The 27,342-nt window shown below is 51.4% G+C and overlaps 1 protein-coding gene and 2 pseudogenes across 3 annotated transcripts; all 3 read left to right on the top strand.

Annotated features, from left to right (window-relative positions):
- Nucleotides 1–6,632: 6,632 nt before the first annotated feature.
- LOC109264732 (tubulin alpha-1 chain-like) lies at nt 6,633–10,184 on the top strand (annotated as a pseudogene).
- A 377-nt stretch (nt 10,185–10,561) lies between these two features.
- Nucleotides 10,562–11,563, top strand: LOC109264731 (tubulin alpha-1D chain-like; annotated as a pseudogene).
- Nucleotides 11,564–18,559: 6,996 nt separating this feature from the next.
- Nucleotides 18,560–26,605, top strand: DNAJB2 (DnaJ heat shock protein family (Hsp40) member B2). 3 transcript variants are annotated; one of them, XR_008422940.1, is made up of 10 exons: nt 18,560–18,581; nt 19,275–19,380; nt 20,032–20,141; nt 21,229–21,282; nt 21,455–21,577; nt 22,301–22,393; nt 22,629–22,731; nt 22,921–22,991; nt 24,315–25,448; nt 25,657–26,605. XR_008422940.1 is itself a non-coding variant. In XM_053904615.1 (10 exons), the coding sequence occupies exons 2-10, from the start codon at nt 19,316–19,318 to the stop codon at nt 25,665–25,667; spliced, it is 837 nt and encodes a 278-aa protein (XP_053760590.1). In that variant the 5' UTR covers nt 18,819–18,992; nt 19,275–19,315; the 3' UTR covers nt 25,668–26,605. The 3 variants fall into 3 exon arrangements, 1 of the variants encoding a protein (XP_053760590.1); XR_008422939.1 differs by lacking the exon at nt 18,560–18,581 and adding an exon at nt 18,812–18,992; XM_053904615.1 differs by lacking the exon at nt 18,560–18,581 and adding an exon at nt 18,819–18,992 and having other exon boundaries at nt 24,315–24,521.
- The last annotated feature ends 737 nt before the right edge of the window (nt 26,606–27,342 follow it).

Here is a 27,342-nt window from a genome sequence, read left to right as displayed (position 1 = left end):
CTAGGCTCAGCGAACCATCCTGATCAGACCATCATCGACTGGGAGCACTCTAAAGAGCCAAGTTTCCAGACACCAGCCAAAGCCAAGTTTACAAGTTACTTATTTGTTTATTACTTACTTACTTACTTCCTGGGGCAGGGAGTGTACAGAGAGAGAGAGGGAAAGCAAGAATCCCAAGCAGGCTCCTTGCTGACGCAGGGCTCGAACTCATGAACAGTGAAATCATGACCTGATGACCTGAGCCAAAATTGAGAGTAGGAGGCTTAACCCACTGAGCCACTCAGATGCCCCACAAGCAGACCTTTCTAAGGAGCAGTCTCAACCTGCTGTGTTAACTCTTTCTGCACAGTCATATAAAAATCCAGATGTCTAGCTTATCTTGAAAAGAATTGGAAGATCTGGCTGTATCAGGCCTGCATTCCTATATAGCAACTGAGATAGGCAGAATAATAGTCCCCCAAAGATGTCCACATTGTAATACCTGGAACCTGTGACTATATTACCTTATGTAGCAAAGAACTGCAAATGTGATTCAGGTAAAGATCTTGAGATTATTCTAGATTTTCTGGGTGGGCCCAATATAATCACAAAGGTCTTAAAAAAATTTTTTTTAATGTTTATTCATTTTTGAGAGACAGAGAGAGGCAGAGAATGAGTGGGGGAGGGGCAGAGAGAGAGGGAGAGATAGAATCAGAGGCAGGCTCCAGAACTGAGCTGTCAGCACAGAGCCCCGTGCAGGGCTTGAACTCACAGACTGTGACATCATGACCTGAGCTGAAGTCAGACACTTAAGCAACTGAGCCACCCAGACGCCCTGTCACAAAGCTCTTTATAAGTGGAAGAGGGGGGTCAGAGTCAGGGAAGGAGAGGTCAGGATCAGAGGTCAAAGTGATGTGATTGTTGGCTTTCAAGATGGAAGGAAGCCATGAGTCAAGGAATATGGCAGCCTGTAGAACAAGGAAAAAGCAAGGAACAGATTCTCCTCTAGAATCTCTAGAAGGAGGGCAACTCTGCCAACACCTTTTTATACCTAAATAGGTTCTGGTATTAATTCCAGTGGGGGTGGGGATGGGGAGGGCTTCCCCATACAGCACCAAACAATTCTCAGACACCAGCAGGGTGCCTTAAGAATTCAACTCATTCTGGCACCATCTACCCAGAGATAGCATCAGATTCTACATGTAGAGGGTTTGGTCCTACACGACTGCACCTCCAGCACCCTTGTTGTTAGCTGGGCTTCTGACCCACTGGCTATAAATTAGAGGTTTCCATGAGCTCCTCTTGGGTTCAATTAATTTTCTAGAATGGCTAACAGAGTTCAGAGAGACATTTCACTTACTGTATCATTTGTCTGTTATAAAAGGATATAAATCAGGAATGGCCAAATGAAGGAGATGCATAAGGCAAGGTATGGGGAAAAGACCAGGAGTTTCCATGCCTTTTCCAGGCGTGCCACTCTCCCAGGACTTCCATGTGTTCACCAACCTGGAAGCTCTCCAAACCCCATCCCTTTGGATTTGTATGGAGGCTTCATTACATAAGCATGGTTGATGGAATCATTGACCATTAGTGTTTGCACTCAATCTCCAGCCCCTCTCCCCTCTGGGGAGGTGGAAAGGGGACTGAAAGTTCCAGCTCTTTAACAAGTGGTTGGATCCCTGGCAACCAGCCCCCAACCTTAGGTGCTTTCCCCAAAGTCATCTCATTACCATAACAAAAGACACCTTTATCCCTCTGAACACTTAAGAAATTCCAAGGGTTTTAGGAGCTGTGAGTCAGGAATCCTAGACAAAGACCAAACATATATGAGGAATATATTTTGGTCATCTGAATAACCAAATATATATTTTTATAAATCACAATATTGCAATCCCCATAAGACCTATTTTGGACTTCTGATCTCCAGAACTGTAAGATAATACATTTGTATTATGTTAAGCCACTAAGTTTGTAGCAATTTGTTACAACAGCAGTAGGAAACAAGTAGGGCAACAAATGGAGCTGGGCGGTGGCCACCTTCTTAGGATGGACAGCAAGCTGCTTCAAATCACCCAGTCCACCGTTTACCATCATATGCTCAACTGTAACATATTTATGTTATCCTGGCTCTTGTAGCAAGGAGTTTACAACCCCTGAGTAGGCCTTCTGGCAGGGAAAATGGAGAAGACAAGGCTGCTGGGAGAAATGTCCAAGGCATGTTAGTGGAATATAGATTCTGCTTCTGACTCTGTGTGTGTGTGTGTGTGTGTGTGTGTGTGTGTGTAGACGTTCATGCACATGTGCACATGACTGTGAGTGTGTATGTATCTCCTGAATTAGGACCATAATGTCTGGGTGGGTGTACAGGTAATAATCCGTATTACTAGATTGAAAACTTAGACATTCACATACATGTACAGAATCCAACAGATGATACCAGGCACTTCATTTTTCCAGTTGAATCACCGCTTTGTCCATCTACCCTACAAAGGTGTCCAGCAGACCACTCTCTCTTTGGATCTCTCTTCCTCTTCCCCTGCCCATTGTTAGGTCCATCTTTTCTAACCCCTTCCCAGAGTCTCAACTCCATCTTGGAGCAGTGCAGCAAGGTCCTCAAAGTTTAAAATATCTCCGCCAATTCCATCTGGAAAAGATGGAACTGAGCCTTAGTGCACATCCTTCCATTTTCTTCACACTGGAGCATCTATTGGCTGCCCACAGCACAATCTTTCCAAAGGGGATATCTCCATGTCTTCTCTCCTTTTCACTGTCCACTGGTTCACGTGCTTTACTGGGATGTTCTTGCCAAAATCCCTAGTAACTTCCAAGACCAAAGCCAAAGGTCATGTTTCTACATCTTTCTCAGCCTCTCACCAGCGTTCGAGACCGTCGATCCTTCCTTTCTCCTTGAAGCACTTTCTTCTTGGCTTCAGTGACATGCCCCTCTCCTGATTTTTCCCTGGCCTGTCCTTCTTGATGGCCTCTGATGGCTTACCCCTAACAGGTGTTTCCCACAGCTCAGTCCCAGGCTCTCTCTTTTCTTCATTTGTTTTTCTTCCTGAAGGAGCAATTATTGAAGGTAGATGATGAGAATATGGGCTTTTATTATATTATCTCAACTTTCAGGTGTATTTGAGTGTCCTTAATAAAAAGTTACTGTAACATTTTAAGGCTATTCAAAAAGGAATAGAACTAGAGTATATACATTCCCAAACCATAGAGAAAGAATAGAATAGAAAGAAATACCACCCATGAGCTGATAATTCTCAAATTTATACATTCATTTCAGACTCTGAATTTCAGACTCAGGTGCTTATTTATTTTATTTATTTATTTATTTATTTATTTATTTATTTATTTATTTATTTTTTACATTACCACTTGAAAGCCTGTTAGACATCTCCAACGTAACTTATGTTGAATTTCAGACTCAGGTGCTTATTTGTTTTATTTTATTTTATTTTTTTTACATTACCACTTGAAAGCCTGTTAGACATCTCCAACGGAACACATTCAAAGTAGAACTCTCGATGTCCTACCCTCACCCTGCTCCCTGCCAAACCTGCTTCTGTCCTAGGTTTTCAAGTCTTCTACCCACATGCTTAAGTTAAAAACCTAAATACTTGTTGAAGAAATTAAGATAGGGATTGCTTCTCATTTTATAACTCAGATACATTAGTATAATTAAAAATCTCAGTCTCTTCAGTCTGTTGTACCTAAGACCCTTTTCCCCGGCCTACCTTTAGGACAGTTTTCTTTCCAGAGTTGGTGACACTTATGTTGACTCTTGAGATGCCCGACTTTGAAAGCCAGTTGGGAAGCTGAAGTGTTCGACAAGAGAATTTGGGGCCCAGTGGGCCCTCTGGGCCCCAAATCCCTCCTTCTGGATAATAATTCCTGAGGTCTATGGCTTCATGGATCAACCCAGAGTAGGCAGAGCTTGCTTACATTTGCAGTGTTGGCTGGCTGCGTCTTCTTTCTGGGGATCTTGGCCTCTTAATTCCAGGTGGCAGAGAGAAGACTGCAGTCCACAGCCAAAACCAGAGTTAGCTATCTTGATATTGTGTCACTCCCTGGCATACGGTGGTGAGAAGGACTCTGAAAAAGCCCCCACCTCAAAATAACTCCCCCACCGTTTGCCACAGTGACTGAAATTTCACACTGGCAACTGCTTCGTGGATAAAGTTGCAAGATAAAATTCTTTAATTCGCGAAATCTGGCATTCCTATTCTTGGCCATGGTTGCTAATTGAAAGAATGACTGCAGAGACACAGTGTGGTTTCCAGGCAGCATTAGAGTCCATTTGAGGTTAGTGGTCATACGTTTGAAGTCTGGTTCTGGGTTTTTCTGCAGCCGCTGTTTAGCTGGGTCAGTACAGGCACAGAGTTGGTGAAGAACCAGGGTTGTGGTTTAGTCCAACGAGGATGCTGAAGCTGGGGGAGGTAAGGGAGTGCTCCTGACTGACTGTGGAACTTAAGATGGAAAGGAAGGCAATAAAGACACAGGAGGGGGATGAGGGACAGTGAAAACTCTGCCTTGTGGAAAGGGAAGAAGCACTGAGCCTGAGTCACAGATGAGTTTTAATTCCACCACTAATAACCCCCATGTGACCTTGGGCAAGAGGGAAGAGGCTTCCATTTCCTTTTCTTCATCAGGGGAATGGGGGCCCCACCTCCCTTACCTCATAGAGCTGTGGAGGGACTCAAAGGAGATAAGGGGTGAAGCTACCTTAAGAGCCACAAAGCAGCATACAAAGGTGAGAGATTAGCATGTGTATTTCGTAAGTTCTGCCTGAGGCCACAGGGAGACTCCAGCGGAGGGCGGGGGGGGGGGGGGGGGGGGGGGAATGAGGCCAGGCAAGGCCTGCAGCAACTTGTCTGGAATAGGGAGAGAGCCTGACAAGTAGCCCTGAGCCCCTGCTCCTTCCTCCTTTTGCTTTCCCTGGGGAGAACAACAGCATTTCTAGACTAAGCACTTAAGAAAGTTTGTCTTGTTTCATCCTTACAACACTACCTCTCCCCATTCTACAGATGGGAAAACTGAGGCGGAAGAAGATGTTAAATGCTAGAGATGGCCCTAAGACTGAGCTCTCCTTCCCTCTGTCCTAAAACATTCCAAGTTTCCACCAGAAGGCCCTGAGGCTTGATCTCTGGCCCTAGGACTCATTATTTCTGGTTCAGTGCACTCTTTTTAGCCCCACCCACATTCCACTTCCTGCCTTCACCCACCCCAGGGGTGGCAGTGCTGCTAGAGCTCAGGGGGGTTGATTTCCGAATCCTCTCCCACCTGTGCCAGCCAGCTGAGCCACCAGGAAATGGGATTGTGTGACTGAGCAGCAGACACTGTGTACCCGGGGGCCTGGGTACCTGTGTGGGGTGACCAGCTGAACCCCTCCTCTGCTCACCCCCTCACCTTGCTGCCCTGTTTGAGCCCATGCCCAGCGCTTGGTAACCAAGTCAACGGACCTGCCCTCCTGGGGCCGTTTGTAACATACCCCCTGAGAGCCGACCAGAGACCATAAAGAAGCCGGTGGGTCTGGCAGTGGATCTCTCACAGACCCACATCTGCTTCCCATCAAGCAGCAGACAGACAGACAACCCTAGCCAGCCCCCAGCCAGGCAGCATGGTGAGCAGGGGTAGGGGGCTGGGCATGCAAGTGAGGGTCCTAGTGGACCCAGGTGGGTGATGTGAGGTTCCCTTGGTGAGGCCAGGTTTGCCTGGCCACAGTGTGGGGGCAGGTGAGATGGAGAGAGGGAAAGAGACTTCCAGATGTGAGTGTGGTCCCCCAGGTGTGTCGGTATGTGAGAGCACATGAAGGGTGGAGGACATGTCTCTAAGCCTCTATTCAGGAGCTGGGCTGCTGCGGGGCTCCAAATTTAGGGGTAGGGAGTGTGGGGTAAGCAAGACTGGAGCAGAAAGTGTAGGCACTTTTCCAGAAACCTGAAGCATCACAGCAGATTCACTGTTGGCCTCTAATCCCACCTCGCAGCTCTTGGGACACATCCTCATGGCCCTGTTCATCTGATGCATCTGACCTGACCCCTCATTTCAGTAGAGAGAGTGAGGAGGAGGGGGGAAAGGGAGGGTGCTCCCACTTACGGAGAGCTGGCTGTACATGGGGCTTCTTTGATATCTTTTGCCAGGGTCCCCAGCAGGAAGGGTAGAAGAACAGTTAAGAGCATGGTTGGAACGAAACTGTCCCCACTCTGAATGTTAGGGGTTTTGCTCATGACCTAGAGCTAGTCGCTTAACCTCCCCGAGAGTCAGTTTCCTTATGTGCAAAATGGCATAAAGATAGTACCTACCTACAGCAGTTGTTGTGCAAATTAAATGAGATAGTGTATGTTGAGCGCTTAGCACAGTGCCTGGCACATAATTAATGCTTAGCGTAGGGGGACTAAATGACATAATGAAAAGGCTGCCGGGTAAGAGGTCGTACTATTTTTACATTCAAGGAAAGGGCTTAGAGCAGCTGAAGAGAAGCAACTTGTCTGAGCTCATAGAGGGAAGGGGGTTTGACACAAAGTCTATGGGATTCCAGGGATTGAGTTTTTTGTCCCAAACCTGTTGCCCCACAGTAAGGGGCGTCGTTCCCAGCATCTCAAGTAAAGGTCAGAGTTGCTTTGCGTGGGCCAGCAGTCAAGGGAGCCAAGATGGTGTCTGACTTTGTAGACAGAGCCTGGGCAGGCTCAAAGTTGCAGCAGCCGGTCCTGGCCTTGCCAGGGAATTGGTAAACCCTGTCAGCACCCCCTCCTGGATGTGCGGATTTCTGTGAGTCCTGTGTCCCTAAATCCCTACATCCCAGCTTAATTCATTACGTTCTCTTACTAGACAGCAGGGACTGGAGGGTGGGAGTTGGTAGGGGACCCAACATGTATGGTGCCCGCCCCCCCCCCCGTATGTGTCATGAAATGAGCCAGCAACTTGTATGCATTCTTTCATTTAATCCCCATAGTAATTCTAGGAGGGGGCTCTTATTACTGTCCCAATTCATGAGATAGGGGGACACCCACAGAGAGGTGAAGATTCTTGCTCAAGGCAGGTAGAGAAGTAGTGATGATGTTTGGATTAATCCCAGTCATCTTAAAAATCATCAAAAGTTAAATCATATTTAAAAAGTCAGAGAACGGGCACCTGGGTGGCTCCGTCGGTTAAATGTCCGACTTCGGCTCAGGTCATGATCTCATAGTTTGTGAATTCGAGCCCTGCGTCAGGCTCTGTGCTGACAGCTCAGCGCCTGGAGTCTGCTTCAGATTCCGTGTCTCCCTCTCTCTCTGCCCCTCCCCTGCTCACGCTGTCTCTCTCTCTCTCAAAAATGAATTTTTTAAAAGTCAGAAAAGTATTAAATTTATGGATAAAGCATCCTCCTTAAAAATTATGAAATATTCCAGATACTCAGGAAGGCAGAAAAAATAATAAATACCTGTAACCCGGCCTAAGAAATAGAATCTCTCTCCAAACTGCATTCACCTCCCTCTTCTAAGAGAGAGAACCATTATTCCAAATTTAGTGTTAATATTTCCCTTGCTTTCTTTATTTTTGTAATACACACACACTACGAGAATATACAGCAAAGTGTACATTTATCTGTAAATGATGCACGGTATTGTTTTACGCATTAAAGGTTTTTATCAATAGTATCCGCTTGTATGATTCTTCCTTACCCTGCTTTTCTTTTCCGGTAAGAAATTTTTTGATAAGATTCTTTCTGGTAGTTCATCCATTTTCACTTCTGAATCATTCTTTATCCATTTTCTGCTGTGGAAGGACATTTAATTGGCCTCTGTTGCTGTGGTGCCGTGATTGTTCTCGTACCTGTTTTTGTTAACCTGTGTGAGAATTTCTCTAGAGCAAGAGCATCATCCGCTTTCCTAGATATTGCCAAATTTTTCTCCAAAAGAGATGTGGCACGTTAGGCTTCTACCAACAGTTTAAGGGTTCCCATTTCTCCACATCCTCCACATGGTTCGGCCTTAAAGCTTCGGTGAATCTGATGGATGTGCTCATTTTGGTTTGTTTTTTTTTTTTTTTACAGAGAGAGACAGAGCATGAACGGGGGAGGGTCAGAGAGAGGGAGACACAGAATCTGAAACAGGCTCCAGGCTCCGAGCCGTCAGCACAGAGCCCGATGCGGGGCTCGAACTCACGGACCGCAAGATCATGACCTGAGCCAAAGTCGGCCGCCTAACCGACTGAGCCACCCAGGCACCCCCTCATTTTGTTTTTAAGGCCTGTGGTAATTACTTCTCAAGCAGAGCATGAAGGCATACTCTGGTATCCCACCTGCCACACTGTTATATATCTGTTAGTGTGTGAAACTCTCCCTTCCCTGGACAGTGGGCTACTGAGGGCCAGTGTATTAGATGCCATGCGTCTCCAGTGTCAGCCCAGCGTCAGGAACATACTAGAGGCTCAAATGTTTGATGGAGTGAGAGGGTCAAACCCTCTTGATTCTCATGAGGCTCCCCAGGAAGGGCAGTGACCTTTTGGATTTCCGGGACCAAGCACTTTATCCCAGTCCTGCTTTGGGGGCCAAGAGTTCTTTGACCACCAGCCTAGAGTCATGTGGGAAAGACCTTTTCCCCAGCCCCACTCCACTCCAGAACTGTGCACACCCAAGAGAGGAAAGGACAGCACACCCCCTTCCGTTTCAGGACCACTTTTCCCTTCCTTGCTGGCCTTTCTAGCTGTAACACGATTCTAGAGTTCTTCCTGCTTTCAACACCTCCCCCTGGCCTCTGATCCCTGAAACCTCTGATCTTGTTTCTCTCACCAAGGGTCCTTAATTTCTTTCTGAGCATGGGTGGATTGACTATCATGCTCTGCCAGACTCATCTGACCCCCCTCAACACTCCTCACGATGCTTAGTCACTGAGCAAGAAAGACTATATAATCTTGGAACTGCCCACATCTGCTTCCTTTGTGGGTTTTGGCCCCCAGCCCCCTGAGCCTGTTGATCCTCAAAGCCATCAGTAAAGGCTTAGACACGGGAGGTGGGGCAAGGAGAGCAGAGTCCAGGAACCTTTGTTCTCAGCCAGAGAACCACTCAAGAAAGGATTGCAGGTGGGAACTGTATCCAGGCATGGCAGGTTTCTCTCTGCTAAGAGTGTTCTCTGCCCTTTGCCCGTTCAGCGTGAGTGCATTTCAGTCCATGTGGGGGCAGGCTGGCGTGCAGATTGGCAATGCCTGCTGGGAGCTCTACTGCCTGGAGCATGGGATCCAACCAGATGGGCAGACGCCCAGTGACAAGACCATCGGTGGAGGGGCTGACTCCTTCAACGCCTTCTTTAGTGAAACTGGGGCTGGAAAGCACGTGCCCCAGGGAAGTGTTCGTGGATCTGGAGCCCAGTGTGATTGGTGAGTGATGATCAGTCCCTGCCACATATGTCACCTTGTCCTGGGTACCACAGCGAGTCCTCCAAAACTGGAGCACTAGAATTTGTAGTTCCCAGCTGCAGCAGCCAATTAAACTACAGATCTGCTGCCACTCAGCTCCAGAGTCTCAAGGTCGCTCCACATCCCTCACATCCCTTTCCTTTTTATTGAGGAATACTAAAAGTCAAGGGCAATAGCAGCAGCCTGAATGGGGCTCCTCTAGGGTAGGCCTTGGGGCCTAGTGACCCGGCCCCTTCTGGGAACTTTGGGGAGCCAGGCTGCAAGGGAAGGAGGGGTGTCTAAAACTCTGCCCATTACAGACAAGGTTCAGATGGGCACATACCGCCAGCTCTTCCATCCAGAGAAGCTCATCACCTGCAAGGAAGACGCTGCCAATAGCTATGCCCGAGGTCACTAACACCACTGGAAAAGAGCTCATTGACCTGGTACCGGACCGAATTCGGAAGCCAGTGAGTGAAGGGCTTAGGGCTGGATTTCTGTAGTGAAGGGATCTGAACACCAGACAGGAAGAGGAGCTTCAGCCCTTGAGAGAGCTTCCTCCATGAGTTTTAAAGATGCAGGATCAGGACCAGTGAGGAGGGGCATTCCACTCTGATCAGGGGAAACAGGGTGTAGGCTCCAGACTAAAGCCAGATGTCCTCTTTACCTCCTATGGCAACTGGTCCAGGCTGGGCAGAGTGGCCACCAAAGGCAAACATGTCCACGGGCTGCCTGGCCAAGCTATGGAGGTCCACGGGCATTCCCAGAATATCACCTTGTATGGCAGGGATGTGGGCAGAAGGCCCTGTGAAAAACAGGGATCCAAATAATCTTGGCCCAAGGCTCTGAGAATGACTTTGGCCTCCACAGAGGATGGGGATCGGGTTCCTAGATTATTGATCTCAGTAAGGAAGCCCTCCAGAAACATGTGAAATTAAGTCAGGGGTAAACAGGTATGAAGCTGGGCGGGGTTGGCAAGTTACGATCACAAAAGTGACTATGTCATGAGATTCAAGAGAGCTGTGTGCGGGCACCTTGGGAGGTTGTAGAAAGAAAGAAGAGCAAGAGAGAGAGGGGGCCCTCCCTATGAGGATCTATTTTGCGCATTTGGAAAAATCTTCCAAGGATTTAATGCATTTTGGGGGGGAATTTGAAACGGCAATGACTTGGCTCTTTCCTTTCCATCAGCTTCCTGGCCCACATTTCTCTTCCCCTTGTCCTTTCAGTCTGACCAGTGCACAGGACTTCAGGGCTTCCTGGTGTTCCACAGCTTCGGAGGGGGCACCGGCTCGGGCTTCACCTCACTCCTGATGGAGCGGCTCTCGGTTGACTACGGCAAGAAATCCAAGCTGGAGTTCTCCATCTACCCCGCCCCCCAGGTGTCCACGGCCGTGGTGGAGCCCTACAACTCCATCCTGACCACCCACACCACCCTGGAGCACTCGGACTGTGCCTTCATGGTGGACAACGAGGCCATCTATGACATCTGCCGCCGCAACCTGGACATCGAGCGCCCCACCTACACCAACCTCAACCGGCTCATCAGCCAGATCGTCTCGTCCATCACGGCTTCCCTGCGCTTCGACGGGGCCCTCAACGTGGACCTGACGGAGTTCCAGACCAACCTGGTGCCCTACCCTCGCATCCACTTCCCCCTGGCCACCTATGCGCCGGTCATCTCTGCAGAGAAGGCCTACCACGAGCAGCTGTCCGTGGCAGAGATCACCAATGCCTGCTTCGAGCCTGCCAACCAGATGGTGAAGTGCGATCCCCGTCACGGCAAGTACATGGCCTGCTGCCTGCTGTACCGCGGAGACGTGGTGCCCAAGGACGTCAACGCCGCCATCGCCGCCATCAAGACCAAGCGCAGCATTCAGTTCGTGGACTGGTGCCCCACGGGCTTCAAGGTTGGTATCAACTACCAGCCACCCACCGTGGTGCCCGGGGGTGACCTGGCCAAGGTGCAGCGCGCCGTGTGCATGCTGAGCAACACGACCGCCATCGCCGAGGCCTGGGCCCGCCTGGACCACAAGTTCGACCTGATGTATGCCAAGAGGGCCTTTGTGCACTGGTACGTGGGCGAGGGCATGGAGGAGGGGGAGTTCTCTGAGGCCCGGGAGGATATGGCTGCCCTGGAGAAGGATTACGAGGAGGTGGGCATGATAGTGTGGAAGGGGAGGGAGGGGAAGAGGAGGGGCATGAATATTAGGGGATTCCTGTGTGTCTGCCGTAATTAAAGGACCGTGGGCTTACTGTCGCACGAGGGTCTTTTTTCTCTCGGGGAAAAAAGAGAGAGGTAAGAAGGCTGGGATCTCTGCCTGGGTTCCCCAGAAAGCAGACCTGGTTCCAGATTTTATTAAAGAGGCAATTCCAGGAAGCAGATTGGGGGCCAAGGAGAGTAAAGCAGAGAAGGAGGCAGAATTCATCCTAGAGAAGATGCAGCCGAATAAATGGCATCTCAGAATCATTCCTTGGGTGGGTGGGGGGGGCAGGAGAGGGGGTGTGGATGGGGAAATTCATGCACCTGCTCCCTTCCTCCATTGGTCAAGCCTCCACCCCATCAGGCATGAACTCCCCTGCACTTGTGAGGTTGCACACACTTGGTCTGTAGCGTCACCAGGGAAACCCTGGTCAGGAGGTAATTGAAGTTGGTCCCAGGCACACAGGGCTGCAACCAGAGCCTGGTGAGACCAGGAGGGTCCGAAGTGGTGACTTGGAGGAGTCTGACACAGCTGGGGCTCACTAGGCCTCCCTGCAGATTGAAGGTTTGTCTCTTTCAGGCAGGAGGTTTGGGTCCAGAAGATCCAGAAGGTGGCATTAGGGACGAACAGTGGCATGGTGGCAGCAACAGTGGGGAAATGATTGTGTGTGTGTGTGTGTGTGTGTGTGTGTGTGTGTGTTGGCGGGGGGCGGGGGGGCTGACCTCCCTGTAATCTCCGTCAATACTCACCACTTTTTGATAATGACAAGTGACCTTTATTTCAATCCCATGCCTCGTGCTGGGCAAGCCCGCACTTCCAACCAGATGGCTGGCTGTAAAATCTTTATATATGGATTTTCTGTAGCCTCTGCTGGGCTAGAGGAATGATTGAACCATTGGAGGGATTGAAACTAGGGCAATCCCCACCCCCCATCCCCACCCCCACCCCCAAGAGATTCACTGCTTAGCGTTGGCCTCAGCTCTGTCCTTCCTGCAGCCTCCCTTTCCCAGGATTGGATGCTGGGAAGGCAACTGAAAGATCAGTAGCCCCAGGAAACTGCTAGCAATCCTAGGGCTGGAGGAGCCAAGGGATGAGATGATGGTGTCAGAGCCTTGGAGCTGGGATGCCAGGTGGGAGCTAGAGCCACGGCAGGGCTGCCCAGAGGTGGCAGGAGGGACCAAGGAGGGAGGGACATCTGGACCAGAGCCATGGAGGAGACACAATCACTGCCTGGGGTGCCCCCTGATTTAGAGAGAGGGGGAGAAATACCCTGGCTTTTCCTTCCTCCCGCCCTCAATTTCTGGCTAGAAATCTCCCCCTGTCTGAAACTAGACAGGAGCTAGTTGGCAAGGGGGCCTGGGTCCAAGGGGGTGCAGCCTGTGAGGTACAGAGGAGGGCCGGGGAAGGTGGGGGAAGTGCGTTTCAGAGAAAACAGGCAAACCATGCCTATACCCACCCCAGGTCCAGCATTCAGGGCCTGTGGTGGATTAAAATGGAGTGACTCCTGGCACCCCTCACCTGTCCTTGTCACTCTTGTCCCGATGACTACTCTGTAGTGAGTGGAGGATGGAGTGAAAGCAACAGGGTGGGGAGGAGTTTAGAGAAGCCAAGGGGCATGCCCAGGGCAGCAGTGTTTTCCTTCCATTTTACGATGATTTGCCCAGGGAGAGCATGTATTCTCAATTCCTCTCTGAGGATTTAAGCATATAGGGGCAGCTCTGTCCTGGGAAGAAAGAGGCCTAAAGGTGTGTGTGTGTGTGTGTGTGTGTGTGTGTTAGTCGTGGTGGGAGTAATTTAATTCAGTGGGAGCATTTAGAAGCCCATTTTGGCTGAGTAGCTCAGCTATACCCTCAAATCCACTTTCTTTTTCTTTTTCTTTAAGTCCACTTTTTTCCCTCAAAGGGCTGACTTCAAATCTCTACCTGACTCCCGTGTCTTTCCTTCTCTCAGCTGGTTTCAAACCTGGGAAGAGAAGAGGGGTTATTTCGGGAGCCCTTCAAATCCCAAGAAACATTTGTCATTTATCGAGCACCTACCATGTACCAGGCCCCGTACCCATATCACCTTGTTTAATACTGAGGTAAATACAGTTATATACACTGGACTGGACGCTTCATGAGAACAAGGCTTGTTCTATTCTCAGCACCCAGAATATTTCTGGGTGGACATATTAGGTGACATATGTGTTGAATTGACTTGCTAAGTGAATGCCTGTCTTACAGATGTGGAGACTAAGGCTCAGAGAGGTTATGGGACCTGCCCGAGGGTACTCAGCTGTAAATGGAGGAGTTGGGATTCAAATCCAGGTCAGCCTGGACAGAAGCTTATGCTGCTGTCCTCTCCTTCCTCGGGTGCCCTCCCTGCTCCTCTCCACAGGAGTTCCAGGCACCTCCCCAGAAGCCACCTCTTCTGGGCCTGCCAGGCCTCTAATGCCCAGACAGTGACTCAGGCACCTCAAAGGCAAGGAGGGGGTGACGCTTGATACTCCCTTGCCCAGGCGCTGTGGTGGAGGGCATGGAGGGGGGTGGCAGAGACACAGCTTCTGGGGCTGAACAAGGGCAGAAGCAACTTCGGAGCCAGGTTTGGAGGCTGTCAATGCCATCTGGAAAGGGCTCCTGCTTCCAACATTTCGTAGGGTGTGAGGTGAGGGCTTGGGAGAGGCCAGAAGGATGTGAGGTGTTCACCAGCCAGGATTGCTGGGCATCCAGAGAAGGGGCCAGGCGCCCCTCTTGTCTGCTGTAGCAGCCTGCCCGCCCTGGGCAGCTGTGTGGCTGTCTCCTCTCAAACCCTGCAAGGCCTCCCAGCTAGTAACTCTGCTGGCAGGCACTGGCAGGCCTAGGTTGGACTGGGCGTGGGTGCAGGGAGGTGGCAACCCAGACCTCCATGGGGCAGCTGGGAGCGCCACCCAGGCTCCTGGGGACTCCCTCAGTACAGGGAATGCTTTCATCCCTGATGCTTCTAAAGGCAGGGTGCAATTACCTCCTGCAGGCAGACACAAAGACAGATTCCCAACTTGAATTCCACCCAATGCATTTATTCCTTCATCTCTGGTGTGTCAGGAATATGCCTGCCTCCAAAGCTGCTTTCTCACCATCCCCTCCTTTTGGAACGCCACCACCTCCCCCTGCTTGTCTCTGTGTTGCCATTCCTTCCAGCTTAGGTCACGGTCACCCAGAACCAGCCAGCCCTGGGAAGCTCCCCCTTCTCTAGATTCTCCCAGCACCTACTGTCTGTCTCTATCACTCATCTGGCACTTGGCATGGACTGCCTTGTATGGTGGCACCCAGCTTCTTGCCAATATCCTACTTCTCCTAGATTAAAAAAAAATATGTGTATATTTGAACGGTTATTATGTGAACATGCTTCTAAATTGAAAAGGTTCAAAAAAGATTTACAAACAGCAACAATAGGGGCACCTGGGTGGCCCCTCCCCTGCTCGTGCTCTGTCTCTCTCTCTCTCTCCCTCAAGAATAAACATTAAAAAAATAATAATAAACCAAACAAACAGCAAGAATAAGTCTCTAAGTGGAAATAAGTCCTCTTCTTTTGTTTCCCTCTTGACAGCCTCCGCTATTAACTTTTTTGTTAGTGTTTCCTTCCAGAGACATCTACATATATATATATATATATATATATATATATATATATATATAGTTTTTCATGTTTATTTATTTTTGAGAGAGAGAGTCAGAGTGAGTGGGGGAGGGCAGAGGGAGAGGGAGACACAGAATCTGAAGCAGGCTCCAGGCTCCGAGCTGTCAGCACAGAGTCCTATGCAAGGCTTGAGCCCAGGAACCATGAGGTCATGACTTAGCCAAAGTCGGACACTCAACGGATTGAGCCACCCAGTCACCCCTATTAATGTGTATATAGTAGCCCCCCTTTATCCATGGGGGACATGCTTAAGACCCCAACGGATGCCTGAAACCATGGATAGTACCAGACCCCATATATATTATGTCTTTTGCTCTAGATGCATCCCTATGATAAAGTTTAATTTAGAAATTAGGCACAGTAAGAGATCAAAAATAATAATAAAATAAAACACGTATAACAATATACTCTAATGAAAGTTATGTGAATATGGTCTCTTTCAAAATATCTTGTACGTAGCCTCCTTGTGATGATGTGAGGTGATAAAATGCCTACAGGATGAGATAAAGTGAGGTGAATAGCGTAGACATTATAATGTAGTGTTAGGCTAATTTTGACTTCTGATGATGTATCAGGAGGATCATCTGCTTCCAGACTGCAGTTGACCGTGGGTAACTGAAACCACAGAAAGTGAAACCGTGGACAAGGGGGACTAATGTACGCACACTTAGACACGCTTTGTTTTACCCTTGTTTTTTCATTTAACAAAAAACCTGGAAGATGGTCCATTTCAGTACATACAGATATGCCTCACTCTTTTTGGTAACAACATAGTATTCACTGTATAGTGTACCACTGTTTATTTTTATTATTATTATTTTTAATGTTTATTTATTTTTGAGACAGAGGGAGAGACAGAGTGAAAGCAGGGGGAGGGGCAGAGAGAGAGGGAGACACAGAATCCGAAGCAGGCTCCAGGCTCTGAGCTGTCAGCACAGAGCCCGACGCGGGGCTTGAACCCGTGAACCATGAGATCATAACCTGAGCCAAAGTCGGACACCTAACCGGCTGAGCCACCCAGGTGCCCCACCGTTGCTTATTTAACCAGTCTGCTATGAATGAGCATTTAGGTTGTTTCCAGTCCTTTGATTTGGAAACAAATGCTGGAACTCTTGTACATACTTCTTTGCACATATGTACAACCATAAGTTCTTAGAATCAGAATTGCTGGGTCAAAAGCTATTCACCTTTAACTCTGATATGTGCTATATTGCTCTCCCACTACCATTGTACTTGCATGCCTATGCCCACAGCCTTGCCCATACAATGTACAACTTTTTGACCTTTGTCAATCATCTGATAAGTGAAACAAAGTATTTTATTGCAGCTTTCCTTTATAATTCTCTTGTTATGAATGAGATTGAGCACCTTTTCATATGTTTAAAAGTCAATATTTTCTCTTCTGTGATCTGTCTTATCTGTGCCTTTTGCCCATTTAAAAAACTGCATTGTCTTTTCTCTGTGAACAAAGGAAATTAACCCTTTGTTTGCTAGATGTGTTCAACATAATTTCCCTCAGCTACCATTTGTCAATGTCCCAACTGGATTTTTATCTCGAGTATAAGGACGGCAGCTCAAACCCCTTTGTATTCCTAATTCTTAATATAATATCACATATGCAGTAGGTGCTAGACAAATGTCTGCTGAGATAAGAGAAGTAAGAAGAAAGATTTGGATGGAAGATTTTGGAGTGATTCCTTCCACCTATACTAACTAAGGTCAGTCAGGGCTCTCCTTGTAAACAGCAGAAATTAGCTCTGGCAAATTAAAAACAAGAAAAAAGACTCCTCCCTGCTTCCCTCCCACAAACATAAAATGGAGAGATGCTGGGTAGCACACAAAGTTAATACTAGGGCTTCCAGATGAGACTCCACAAACAGGTAGGCACCAAGGGAAGCTGAGCAGCTAGCACCATAGTCAAGGTCATGGCACAGGACAGCCTGCCTAAAAGACCCCTGTTCCCTACAGAACAGGGGCTGCAGCGAGGCTCCCTCTCACCCAGGCACTGAGACTGACATTTCCTCCTCCAGACACTAGAGGCCGCTGCTGACTCCGCTGTCACAATCACTACGGAAATGAATTCTCAACTGCCCCTGCCTCTCTGTGACTTGCTCCACATTCAAAGTCCCAGTTGGAGCTTTCAATTGGCAGGGCTTATGTCTTTTGCTTGTACCCTTGGAGCCGAGAAGTCTGGGAGAGCAAGTGTCAGGGCTTTGTGACAGGTGGTGGCCTGCCTCCCATCCAGGCCTACAACAATGGGACTTTCCCAAATGCAGGCAGAAGGGTCAGACTGTGGGCAGCCAGGGAAAGCAGACAAATGCACACCACCTTCTCTCATGTCTGGCTCAAGCCTTTCTCTTCAGTGAAGCATTTCTAGGTCATCCAGCCGAAAACACTCTTCTGAACTCACATAAGCCTTACTGCTTGGGCCAATCATGATGCCAGAGAGGATATGTACTAAGACCTAGGGATACTATGCACCACACCTCATCTGACTAACAAACAGCCCTAGGCGTTACCTGTACTCAGGTAGGAAAATCTGAGTCCTCAGAGGTTTTGCCAAGCCACACAAAAGTGCCAGGTTGCAAACCCAGCTCTGTCTGTTTTTAAGACCTTGAGGTTTCCTGGTGGGCTTTATTGCTGGGCTGGTTATCTCATCATGTTGGAGCTCTGTGAAGCCAGGTATTGGGCCATATTCTTCTTTTTACAGCCTGGCCGCATCTACTATGTAGAAGATGTTCAGTTAACACTTGTGCATTGGCCTGGATATCAAGTAGCAGCCAATTCTGGAAAGTTCTCTAACTCTCCAGTGAGTCCTCAACCCAGGAATCATTGACAAGGTCTACATGAGATCACTCTAGGAGAAAAAAACAAAACAAAACAAAACAAAGCCAAAAACAAAACCAAAAAAACAAAAAACAAAAAAACCCCAAAAAACAAAAAACAAATTTTGAGCCTGCAGAATTTCCTTTTCCTTTTTTAAAAAAAATTTGTTTTCCTTTTACCTTTTAACCCCAACTCCCCCAAATGTGTCAAAACTGTCAACAAGAGATTCCAATCTGTTCGTTATTTAACTATGCAAAGAATATTTTTGAACCCCACTACTGCTCCCGTACTCTAGTGCAAAAAAAGACACAATTTCTGTCCCGTGGAATTTACATGCTAGTGGGGGAGGTGAAATGTCAATCAAAAAATCAAACAAGTAAGTGCTGACTTGTATCTCTGACGAGTGTGATGAAGGATGTCACGAGATGCTGACAGGCAGGTCTGACCTACTCAGAGAAGTAGGTGGGGCAGCCTGTTTTCAGGACCTGGGGCGGGAGGAGGGGGAGGATTCAGGCCCAGAGGGGGAGTCTGTGAGTCCTTGAGGTGGTGAGTAGCCTTCGATCATCGAGCCTGTTTATAGGAAAGCGACAGAGGGACCACGGGCCGGGTAGCTTGTTTGCCGAAGAGTGCGTCACGCCTGGATGCAGCCGGCCGTCCGTCTCCCGGGTCCGGTCCAGGGATGACGTCGACCGGGTGCAAGCCCAAAATAGCCGGCTCCGCCCCCATCTCCCGGCAGCCCCTGCAGCAGCCCCCCGCCTCCCCGCCCCCTGGGTGACAGGCCGAGCCGGCCTCCTCTGGGTCTCTAGTAGTTTCCGAGCCGCTGACGCATGCTTGCGCGCACAGCTGGGCCGGGCGCGTCCTACGCAGCAGCCGCGAGCCCGGCGGCCGGTGCCAGACGGTTCCGGCGGGGGGCAGGGGCGGGGCGCTGCAGGAGGCCAGGGACTCCCGGCGGAGGAGGTGCGGGCGGGGGGCCCCGGGTCAGGCTGGGAGGCCCCGGTCCGGGCTGCTGGAGTCAGGGGGCTGCGATAGGGCTCCCGGGGCCTGGGCGCCGAGATAGCCCGTGGCACCGGCCTGCGGGGGGCCGATAAGGCAGCCCGAGGGAGCCTCGTCACCGGCCCCGAGCAGAACCCAGTGGGCTCCGCTTCCCGGCTGGGAGCTGTTCCCGCTCCCTCGGGGGGTCTCCAGCCCCAGGGAGGGGCCCTCGGTTCTTTCTGCCTGACTCCTCCTCCTCTCCTGCAGCCCCGAGGAGGAGAGGCCCATCTGACTACTGACGAGTTGCCATGGCATCCTACTACGATATCCTAGACGTGCCGCGAAGTGCGTCCGCTGATGACATCAAGAAGGCGTAAGTGCCTCCGCTGCGCATCAGAAAGTCTCTCACCGCCGCCCCCCCCAAACCCCAACACCGCCATGGGGTCCTTCAGGAGCCTTGCCGCGAGAGAGCTAGGGCCTTAGAAAGGATTGGGGGAGGGTTCCCTCTATAGTGAGGAAGAAGACCCCTGGAAGAGTAGGGGAAAGCCCTTAGCAAGAAGTTCTGCTGGGAGCTGCATTGTCGGGCCCTCTCCAGTGGATCCCGCCTCCCCCCTCCCTCCTACCCCAGTCCCGGCCCCTGGGGGTCGGCTTTGTCAGGATACCTGCAGGATTCACAGGTCCAAGCCCTGTGACCAGGAGGGGCTCTTACCCTCCATGGCAACACATATTTCTAACTTCTGCAGCCCTAGTGCGCTCCAGGGAGGGGTTAGGACTGGGGCTTTCTCAGGCTTACATGATCATCTGCTGCTACTACAGCCCCTAGCACTGGCTGCAGAGGGGAGGGAGAGAGAGAGGGACTCCTTAAAACGTGGCAGCAGAGGCGGCCCCGGGCTGCCGGGGTGGACACTATCTGAGTGGGGAAAGGACCGTGGCGGACTAATGGGCGAAATGGGCCGTTCTGTTCCATGGTGGGAAGTGCTTGCTTTTGTCCTCTGACCCACCCCTCTGAAACCACTTCCTGCAGGTATCGGAAGAAGGCTCTACAGTGGCACCCAGACAAGAACCCGGATAATAAAGAATTTGCTGAGAGGAAGTTCAAGGAGGTGGCCGAGGCATATGAAGTGCTGTCAGACAGTAAGGGCCAGGGGCAGGGCACCCCCATTTCACGCCCCATCCTGCTGCTTCCCAAAGCCATGCTGCCACCTCCTGTCTCCTCTGTGCCTTTTCCAACCTGGCATCTAAGTGTCCCCCCGCCACCTCCCTGTGGGGACTCGGGGACTTTTTTCTTTTTTGCTTCAATTCAAGTGAGCACCTGCTACGTTCAAAGCACCCTTTTATTCTTTCCCTGATGCCCTGTGCTCAGTGTGTGCTCCCCAGGGTCTGATAGCTGCAGGATGGGTCTTGACAAAGGGAAGGGAGCAGGGCAGGTAACCTACGTGTGCCGAACCTCCTTTGTGCCAAGCACCGGTGGGTGTGATCTCCAGGAGTCCTCATAGCCATCCTGTGAGGCAGGATCTATCACCCCCACTCTACAGGCAAGGAAACTGAGGCTGAGAGAGGTGAAGTAATTTACGCCAGGTCACACAGAGCTGGAATATGAATCCAGGTCTGTCTTTTATTTATTTCTTCATTCAAAAAATATTCATTGAGTGTTTATGGTGCTGGGTCCTTGCTGGGTACTGGGGGACCATGGAGGACGAGCAGACACTGTTCTCGTCCTGATGGGTTTATTCCATTTTGGTCCAGAAGACCGACATTAACCAAGGAAGTACACAGACAAGAGTATTCTGAAGGAAAGTAGCAGGGTGATGTTGATAGGGATTAATGGGCACCATTTTTTGTTACAGTGGTCACAGAAGGTCTCTCTGAGGAGGTGACATTTAGGCTAAGCCCTGATTAATACCAACAGTAGTAATTATTAGCTAGCATTTATTGAACACTTACTGAGTTATCAGGCACTGTGCTAAGCAGTTTATGTGGATTATCTTATTTAATCCTTGCAATGACCCTGTGAGGTGGGTGCTGTTATTGTGTCCATTTTACAGATGAGAAGGAGCCACTGTGTGAAGAGCAGGCATTGCTAAAACCTATAGCCCGCGTCCCCTGTGTGCCCTGCTGCGTCCTTAGCGTCAGTCACTGGGCAGACCTCACAGGGTCCCAGTCTGGAAGGGGAGGCCATCATCCCAGAGGGAGGGAGAAATGATCTGGTCTCTTTTTCCAGAGCATAAGCGGGAGATCTACGACCGTTATGGCCGGGAAGGGCTGACTGGGGCAGGTAGGTGGAGTGGGGGTGGGGAGGGATGAACGCGGCTCATGGAAGAGAGAGGGAGGGCAGGTTATTGCAGTGGATGGTCTCTTGAGGCCCCTGGTCATGCCTTCAGTGGGGTCCCTTGGCTCAGGGTGAGATGCTTGCCCTGAGCCCCCTCCCCATCTTGCCTCTCCTCCAGGAACTGGCCCATCTCGAGCGGAACCTGGTGGTGGTGGGCCCGGCTTCACCTTCACCTTCCGCAGCCCCGAGGAGGTCTTCCGGGAGTTCTTCGGGAGCGGAGACCCTTTTGCGGAGCTCTTTGGTGAGTGGGCTCGGGAGGCCTCTTACCGGCCCGGCTCCTGCTCTAGGCCTGTCGTCCATCAGCCGGGAGGCCCTGAGGCAGGAGGCTGAAGGGGAAGCAGAATTCCGCAGACAGAAGATTTTGTGGGGGTGGATCCAGTGACAGCTGGGACAGAACCTTACACAGGCCTGAACCCACAGAGACTCGCCTTATTAAATGATAGTAACAATAATACATTGTTAGGCTTGCACAATAGCAACCGTGAAAGCAAGACTCAAAGCACCATGTGACAATAATAATGACATCACAAACAACAGATACCATTTTTTGAATGATTAACATGAACCCTGTGAGTTGGATCATTTTCTCTCCACTTACAGCTAAGAAAACAAAGGTACTTTCAGATAACTTGCTTGGAGTCACACAGCAAAGGGGACAGCCAGGACTCATAGCCAGGTCTGCCCGACTTCACACCATGCTTACCTGCCTATACGGAAGGAACTGGCTGTCCCCCCTTCCGCTTTCCCGTCCCTCCTTCCTTCCTTTATTTTTTACTGTGGACAGAATTTGCCAGGGGTCTTTTCCATATATGATATTAAAAAGAAATTTAATTTGTAAACAAGTCCAATCAAAAAAGAAAAACGATCAGAAAGGCTTATCAGGTTACATTTCTAGACTGACAGGGTTCACACAATTTGGGGGACAAGTCTCTTTGCCGATTAGTAATCTGCTTGCTCGTTGCAGATGACCTGGGCCCCTTCTCAGAGCTTCAGAGCCGGGGTTCCCGACACTCGGGCCCCTTCTTCACCTTCTCTTCCTCCTTCCCTGGGCACTCCGGTAAGTGCTTTCCCTTCCCTGTTTTGCAAGCTCTGGGCCCTGGAACCCCTCATCCCAGCTCCCAGCTCATGTGTGAGAGAGAGGCTCAAGCCTCTCTCCTGCGTGTCTGGAGCCCTGCCTTCTGTCAGTTCTGCGGGGAGACCCCACAAAGGCTTCTGGCCCATGGTGACTGCGGCATGCCAGCTCCGTCCTCCCTCTGACAACCTCTCCGCCTCCTCCTTTGTCTCCATACCAGATTTCTCCTCCTCATCTTTCTCCTTCAGTCCTGGGGCTGGTGCTTTTCGCTCTGTTTCTACGTCTACCACCTTTGTCCAAGGACACCGCATCACGACACGCAGGTGAGGGCTCCCTTGGGACCATACTGGGCATAGGGGTGAGGGGGTGAGGGGTGGAGGGGGGCGGCATACAACTAGAATGTCAGCTTCTTGTGGGCAGAGTCTGTCCTGTCCACTGTGGCATCCCAGGGTGTGGAAGGCACCTGCGGGATTCGTGCACGCTTGCTGACCGAACTGGGCCGTCTCTCACAGAATCATGGAGAACGGGCAGGAACGGGTGGAAGTGGAAGAAGACGGGCAGCTGAAGTCAGTCACAATCAATGGTGAGGAGCGGCTCCGCCACCCAGTCCCTGGCAGGAAGCCCCAGCCCCAGCCCCAGCCCCAGGCCCCAGATCCCCCTTCCCAAACTGCTCCTCTCCAAACTCCTTTGGGGCAGGGAAGGAATGGCGGCCACATTCCAGACTGGCAGAATCAGAGAGGGGGGTCCTGGGAAAGGGGCTGGGGCAGGGAACCGAGGAGTCTCAGAGGGCCAGCTAATGACCATCGTCGTTAGTGGGCGCGTGGTGTTTGTAGAACATTTGACTATTTTTTAAAAATGTTTATTTATTTTTGAGAGAGACAGAGAGAGAGACAGAGAGAGACAGAGAGAGAGAGGCAAGCGGATAGAGGATCTGAAGCAGGCTCTGCACTGACAGCAGAGAGCCTGATGCGGGGCTCAAGCTCACGAACTGTGAGACCACGACCTGAGTGGAAGTTGGACACTTAACCGACCGAGCCACCCAGGCATCCCAGCATGTTTTTAAAGTTATTTATGTATTTGTTTATTTACTTATTTATTTAGAGAGAGCAAGTGGGGCAGGGACAGAAAGAGAGGGAGAGAGAGAATCCCAAACAGGCTCCACACTGTCCGTGCAGAGCCCAGTGTGGAGCCTGAACCCATGAACCATTTGATCATGACCCGAGCCGAAGTTGGACACTTAACCGACTGAGCCACCCAGGCGCCCCAACGTTTGACAATTTTGAAAGGACTTGTGCACATAACATGACCTCTGTTGAAACAGCCAGGGGGAAAGCAGGGCTATTGGTACTCGCCCTACTTTTCTTTATTTTGTTTTGTTTTGTTTTCACCCTATTTTTCATGGAAGGAGACTGAACCTCAGCATGGTTCAATGACCCTGACTCCCAAATAGCCCCAAGCCCCAGGCTTTGTCCTACCTAGTAAGGGGTAAAGCCAGGCGTGACACTCAGAACGCAGGATTCCTGGGGTGGAACTCTTCCCACAGGAATGGGTTGGTCACCACAGCTCCGCTTCCATAGCTCTGCGAGCCCCGTGTGCTAAGTATGCTTCAAGGGCTGTCTTATTTAGTCATCTGAACGATTTGACAATGCAGACAGTGTCATCATTTCCATTTTATAGATGAGGAAAGGGAGGTTTAGGGAGGTTGAGTAACTGGCCCCGGGCAAGGAGACTGTTCGGACCTGTTGGAGCTGAGTACCTGCCGGTGCGCATGATCACCATGCTAAGTGCCAAAACGCATGCGGGCCGGTTCCATAGGAGGGGCTGGAAGTGGTCAGAGTTGCTGCTGCCTGAGGCAGCCTGGCAGGGTTCCTCTGGCCTGGGTCGCAAGCGGCTGTGATTCCTGCAGGTGTCCCAGACGACCTGGCACTGGGCTTGGAGCTGAGCCGGCGTGAGCAGCAACAGTCTGTCACCTCCAGGTCCGGGGGCACACAGGTCCGGCAGACCCCTGTCTCCCGCCCCTCTGACAGCGACCTCTCTGAGGATGATGAAGATCTGCAGCTCGCCATGGCCTACAGCCTGTCAGAGATGGAGGCAGCTGGGAAGAAACCGGCAGGTGGGCGGGGGGCGCAGCGTCGACGGCAGGGGCGGCCCAAGGCTCAGGACCAAGATCCCGGCATGGGGGGGGCTCCTGAGGCTGCCAGGGGGGACGCGACCAAACCCAGCCCGTCCCCGGAGGAGAAGGCCTCTCGCTGCCTCATCCTCTGATCACCAGGCCCAGACCGTCCTGATTCGGGGCCACCAGGGGTCCTGCTCCCTGTTGGGAGCAGAGGGGCACGGCCTGGGTTGCCGGAGCCCTTCTCCAACTGCGTGCTCCCCCCGCAGGTCTCCCTCCCACGTCCACCCGCACTGCGGGGTGGACTCGGGATTTGCTCCGCTCAGCCTACAGCTGATAGGTCCCTGGCACAGCCCAGGGTGGGGGGGCCTCCGGGCAGTGGGAGGGCCTCCCAGGAGCCAGGATGCACTTATTCCTACTAGATGGGGAGTTTCTAAAGGGCATTAGTGGTGTGGGTCGGGCCTCTTGTGCCCAGGTCTTCTGCCACCTGTGTTGCTGATGACTTCAAGGAAGGAGGACTTGGCCTGGGGTTCTCTGAGCCGGAGTCGGCAGCTACACCGGGGAGTCTTCCTGTGCTCCCTGTCCAGCTGCAGACACCCCACCCTGGTTTCTGTGCAGCGTTGAGCTCTGACGTCTCTGTTGCTTCCCTTCTGGTGCTGCTGCTCCTCCCTCGCTCTCTTCTCTCTGCACTTCCCCGCGGGCCGCATCGCTTGCTTTCATGCCATCTGGCTAGGACTCCCTTCTTCCTTCCCCAAGAAAGCCTCAGTGTGACCAGGAAGATGCTGTGGCCGGTAGGGCCATAAGGTCTTCTGGGGAGGCTAGCTGGGTGGGGCGGGAGCCTCTCGTCCAGAATCGGAACTGGAGCCCACTCCTCCTCCCTTCCTCTTGCTGCCTCAGCCTGCCCCAGGGCCTCGGGACTAGGCAGAGGTGAGGCCGCTATCCCTGGAGAGGTGGGATAAGGCCAGGGTGCCCCAGGAGGGAGGCCTAGGAGGGGACTGTGCCCCGTCCTGCTTCACCATGCATCAGGGCTCAGGGAGGAGCCACAGGGCTAGCCCAGGTTTGCATGCTTGGCCCCATCCTCCACGGCTTGCTGCTCACCATCTCTCCTGTCACCCCGCCCCCGCTCTCTCTTCAGATGTGTTCTGAGCTGGATGTCCCGGATCCAGAGCTGCTGCACAGTTCCAACAGGACAGCGCCCTCCCCTGTGCACTAGGAGGGGACCCTCCATTCCTCTCTCTCGCCCATGCTGAGCGTAGAGCTGGGCCTGGGTGGTGGGTGGGGGGCCGGGTGGGGAGGCATCCATAGTCTTAGCCTGTGAACTCTTCCCTGGGTGTTTGGTGCTGTCTTTGGGGGACTACAAGTCCCAGAATGCAATGCACCCTGCCTCATTTCTGACAGATCATCTGGGGGAAGCGGTGCGTGGTTGTGGAGCTGTGCATCTTGGGACATGTAGTTCTAGCCCAGGTCGGCTTGTCACTTGCTGTGAGATGGGGAGATCTTGTCATCTGATTTGACTCTGGCCGGGGTGGCAGGAATGTGGATGAAGGGGTAATGGACCAAGCTTCGGTTCCCCTGACACCTCTTGCTGGCACCGGGCTTACAGCGTACAAATCAAAGCGCTGCGGCATCTGGAAGAGGCTCTTTCCCTGTGGGCAGTCCTGGGTTCCAAGGAATAAGCCCCAAGCCCGGGTAGGATCGACAAGCGGGCCATGACCCCAGAAGGCTGATAGATGGGTGTGGGCAGGCAGAGAGCTTGGAAGGGAAGGAGTGTGAGTGAGTGTGTGTGTGTGTGTGTGTGTGCACGCACACGCATGGCCAGGATTGGTGTGTGTGGCGCTCTGGGCATGTTGCTGCTTGTATGGCTTCTTTGGCCTCTGACCCTGCTGCCCATCCTTTTTCTCCCAACACAAACGAGCTGCCTCTCCTCCTCCCTGCCTGGGGAGCCCAGGGGCCAGGGAGGGGAGCGGTGGAGCCAGAGTGCTAACCCTGTGACATTGTATCTCAGAGACCTATCAAAGCCAGCTGGGCTGAGCTCAGACAGAGGGAGAAACACTGGAAGTCAATAAAGCTGTTTTGAGAGCTCAGTGCTGTGCTGTGTTCCTGTGTTCTTCCTTTCCAGGGTGGCCCCAAAGGGACCCTAGGGACCAGAGGGTAACATGCCGCCCCCCCTCCCCCCACCAACCCGCCCCATTGCCCGAACACCTAGAGGTCACAAGCCTTCCTAGCTGACAGCAGAAGTCCCTCTTTGACCAGGCTGCCCTTCCCCCGTACACTGTCAAATCTCCAGAAATGCTCACATTCTTCTGCCCTTGCACTTGTGGCCCTGTAAGTGGCTTTCCCCAGGCAGCTGTTGCTTCCCCTTAGCAGGGACCTGCCACCCAATGTGCTGCAGCACAGCCAGGACCAGACTAAGCTATAGCTGCAAGTATGTGGATGGCAGAAAGTAGCGAAACACGTCGTGATAACTTGCAATAACACACTCCTGAGGCCCATAGACTGAGCCCTGCCGGGTTCCCTTACCTCAAGGCCGGTGGCCAGTCTCAAAGGCCTGCCTTTCCCACATGGAGTGGCCCAAGTCCACCTCACCCAGAGTCCAGGCCCCCCAAACTCATCAGGGCCTAGGGAGGACAAAGCCAGGGATCTCCGCCTCCCTCCTCCCCAGACAACTTCGGTGATGCCCTTCCAGCCATGGCACAAGCAGCTTTCCCTTGTCAAGCAGAGCAGTGTGGCTCCCCAGCGACCCTCTCTCATCTCAGGAAAAGTGCATTGCTTCATGTTCAGTTGCCAAAGGGCTTATGCTGTATTTTCCTCAAAGCAAGGA

The sequence above is a fragment of the Panthera pardus genome, unplaced genomic scaffold, assembly GCF_024362965.1.
Source record: "Panthera pardus isolate Hobbes unplaced genomic scaffold, ASM2436296v1 HiC_scaffold_10, whole genome shotgun sequence".
In the NCBI taxonomy this organism is placed as follows: domain Eukaryota; kingdom Metazoa; phylum Chordata; class Mammalia; order Carnivora; family Felidae; genus Panthera; species Panthera pardus.
This window is presented reverse-complemented; position numbering and strand designations above follow the sequence as displayed.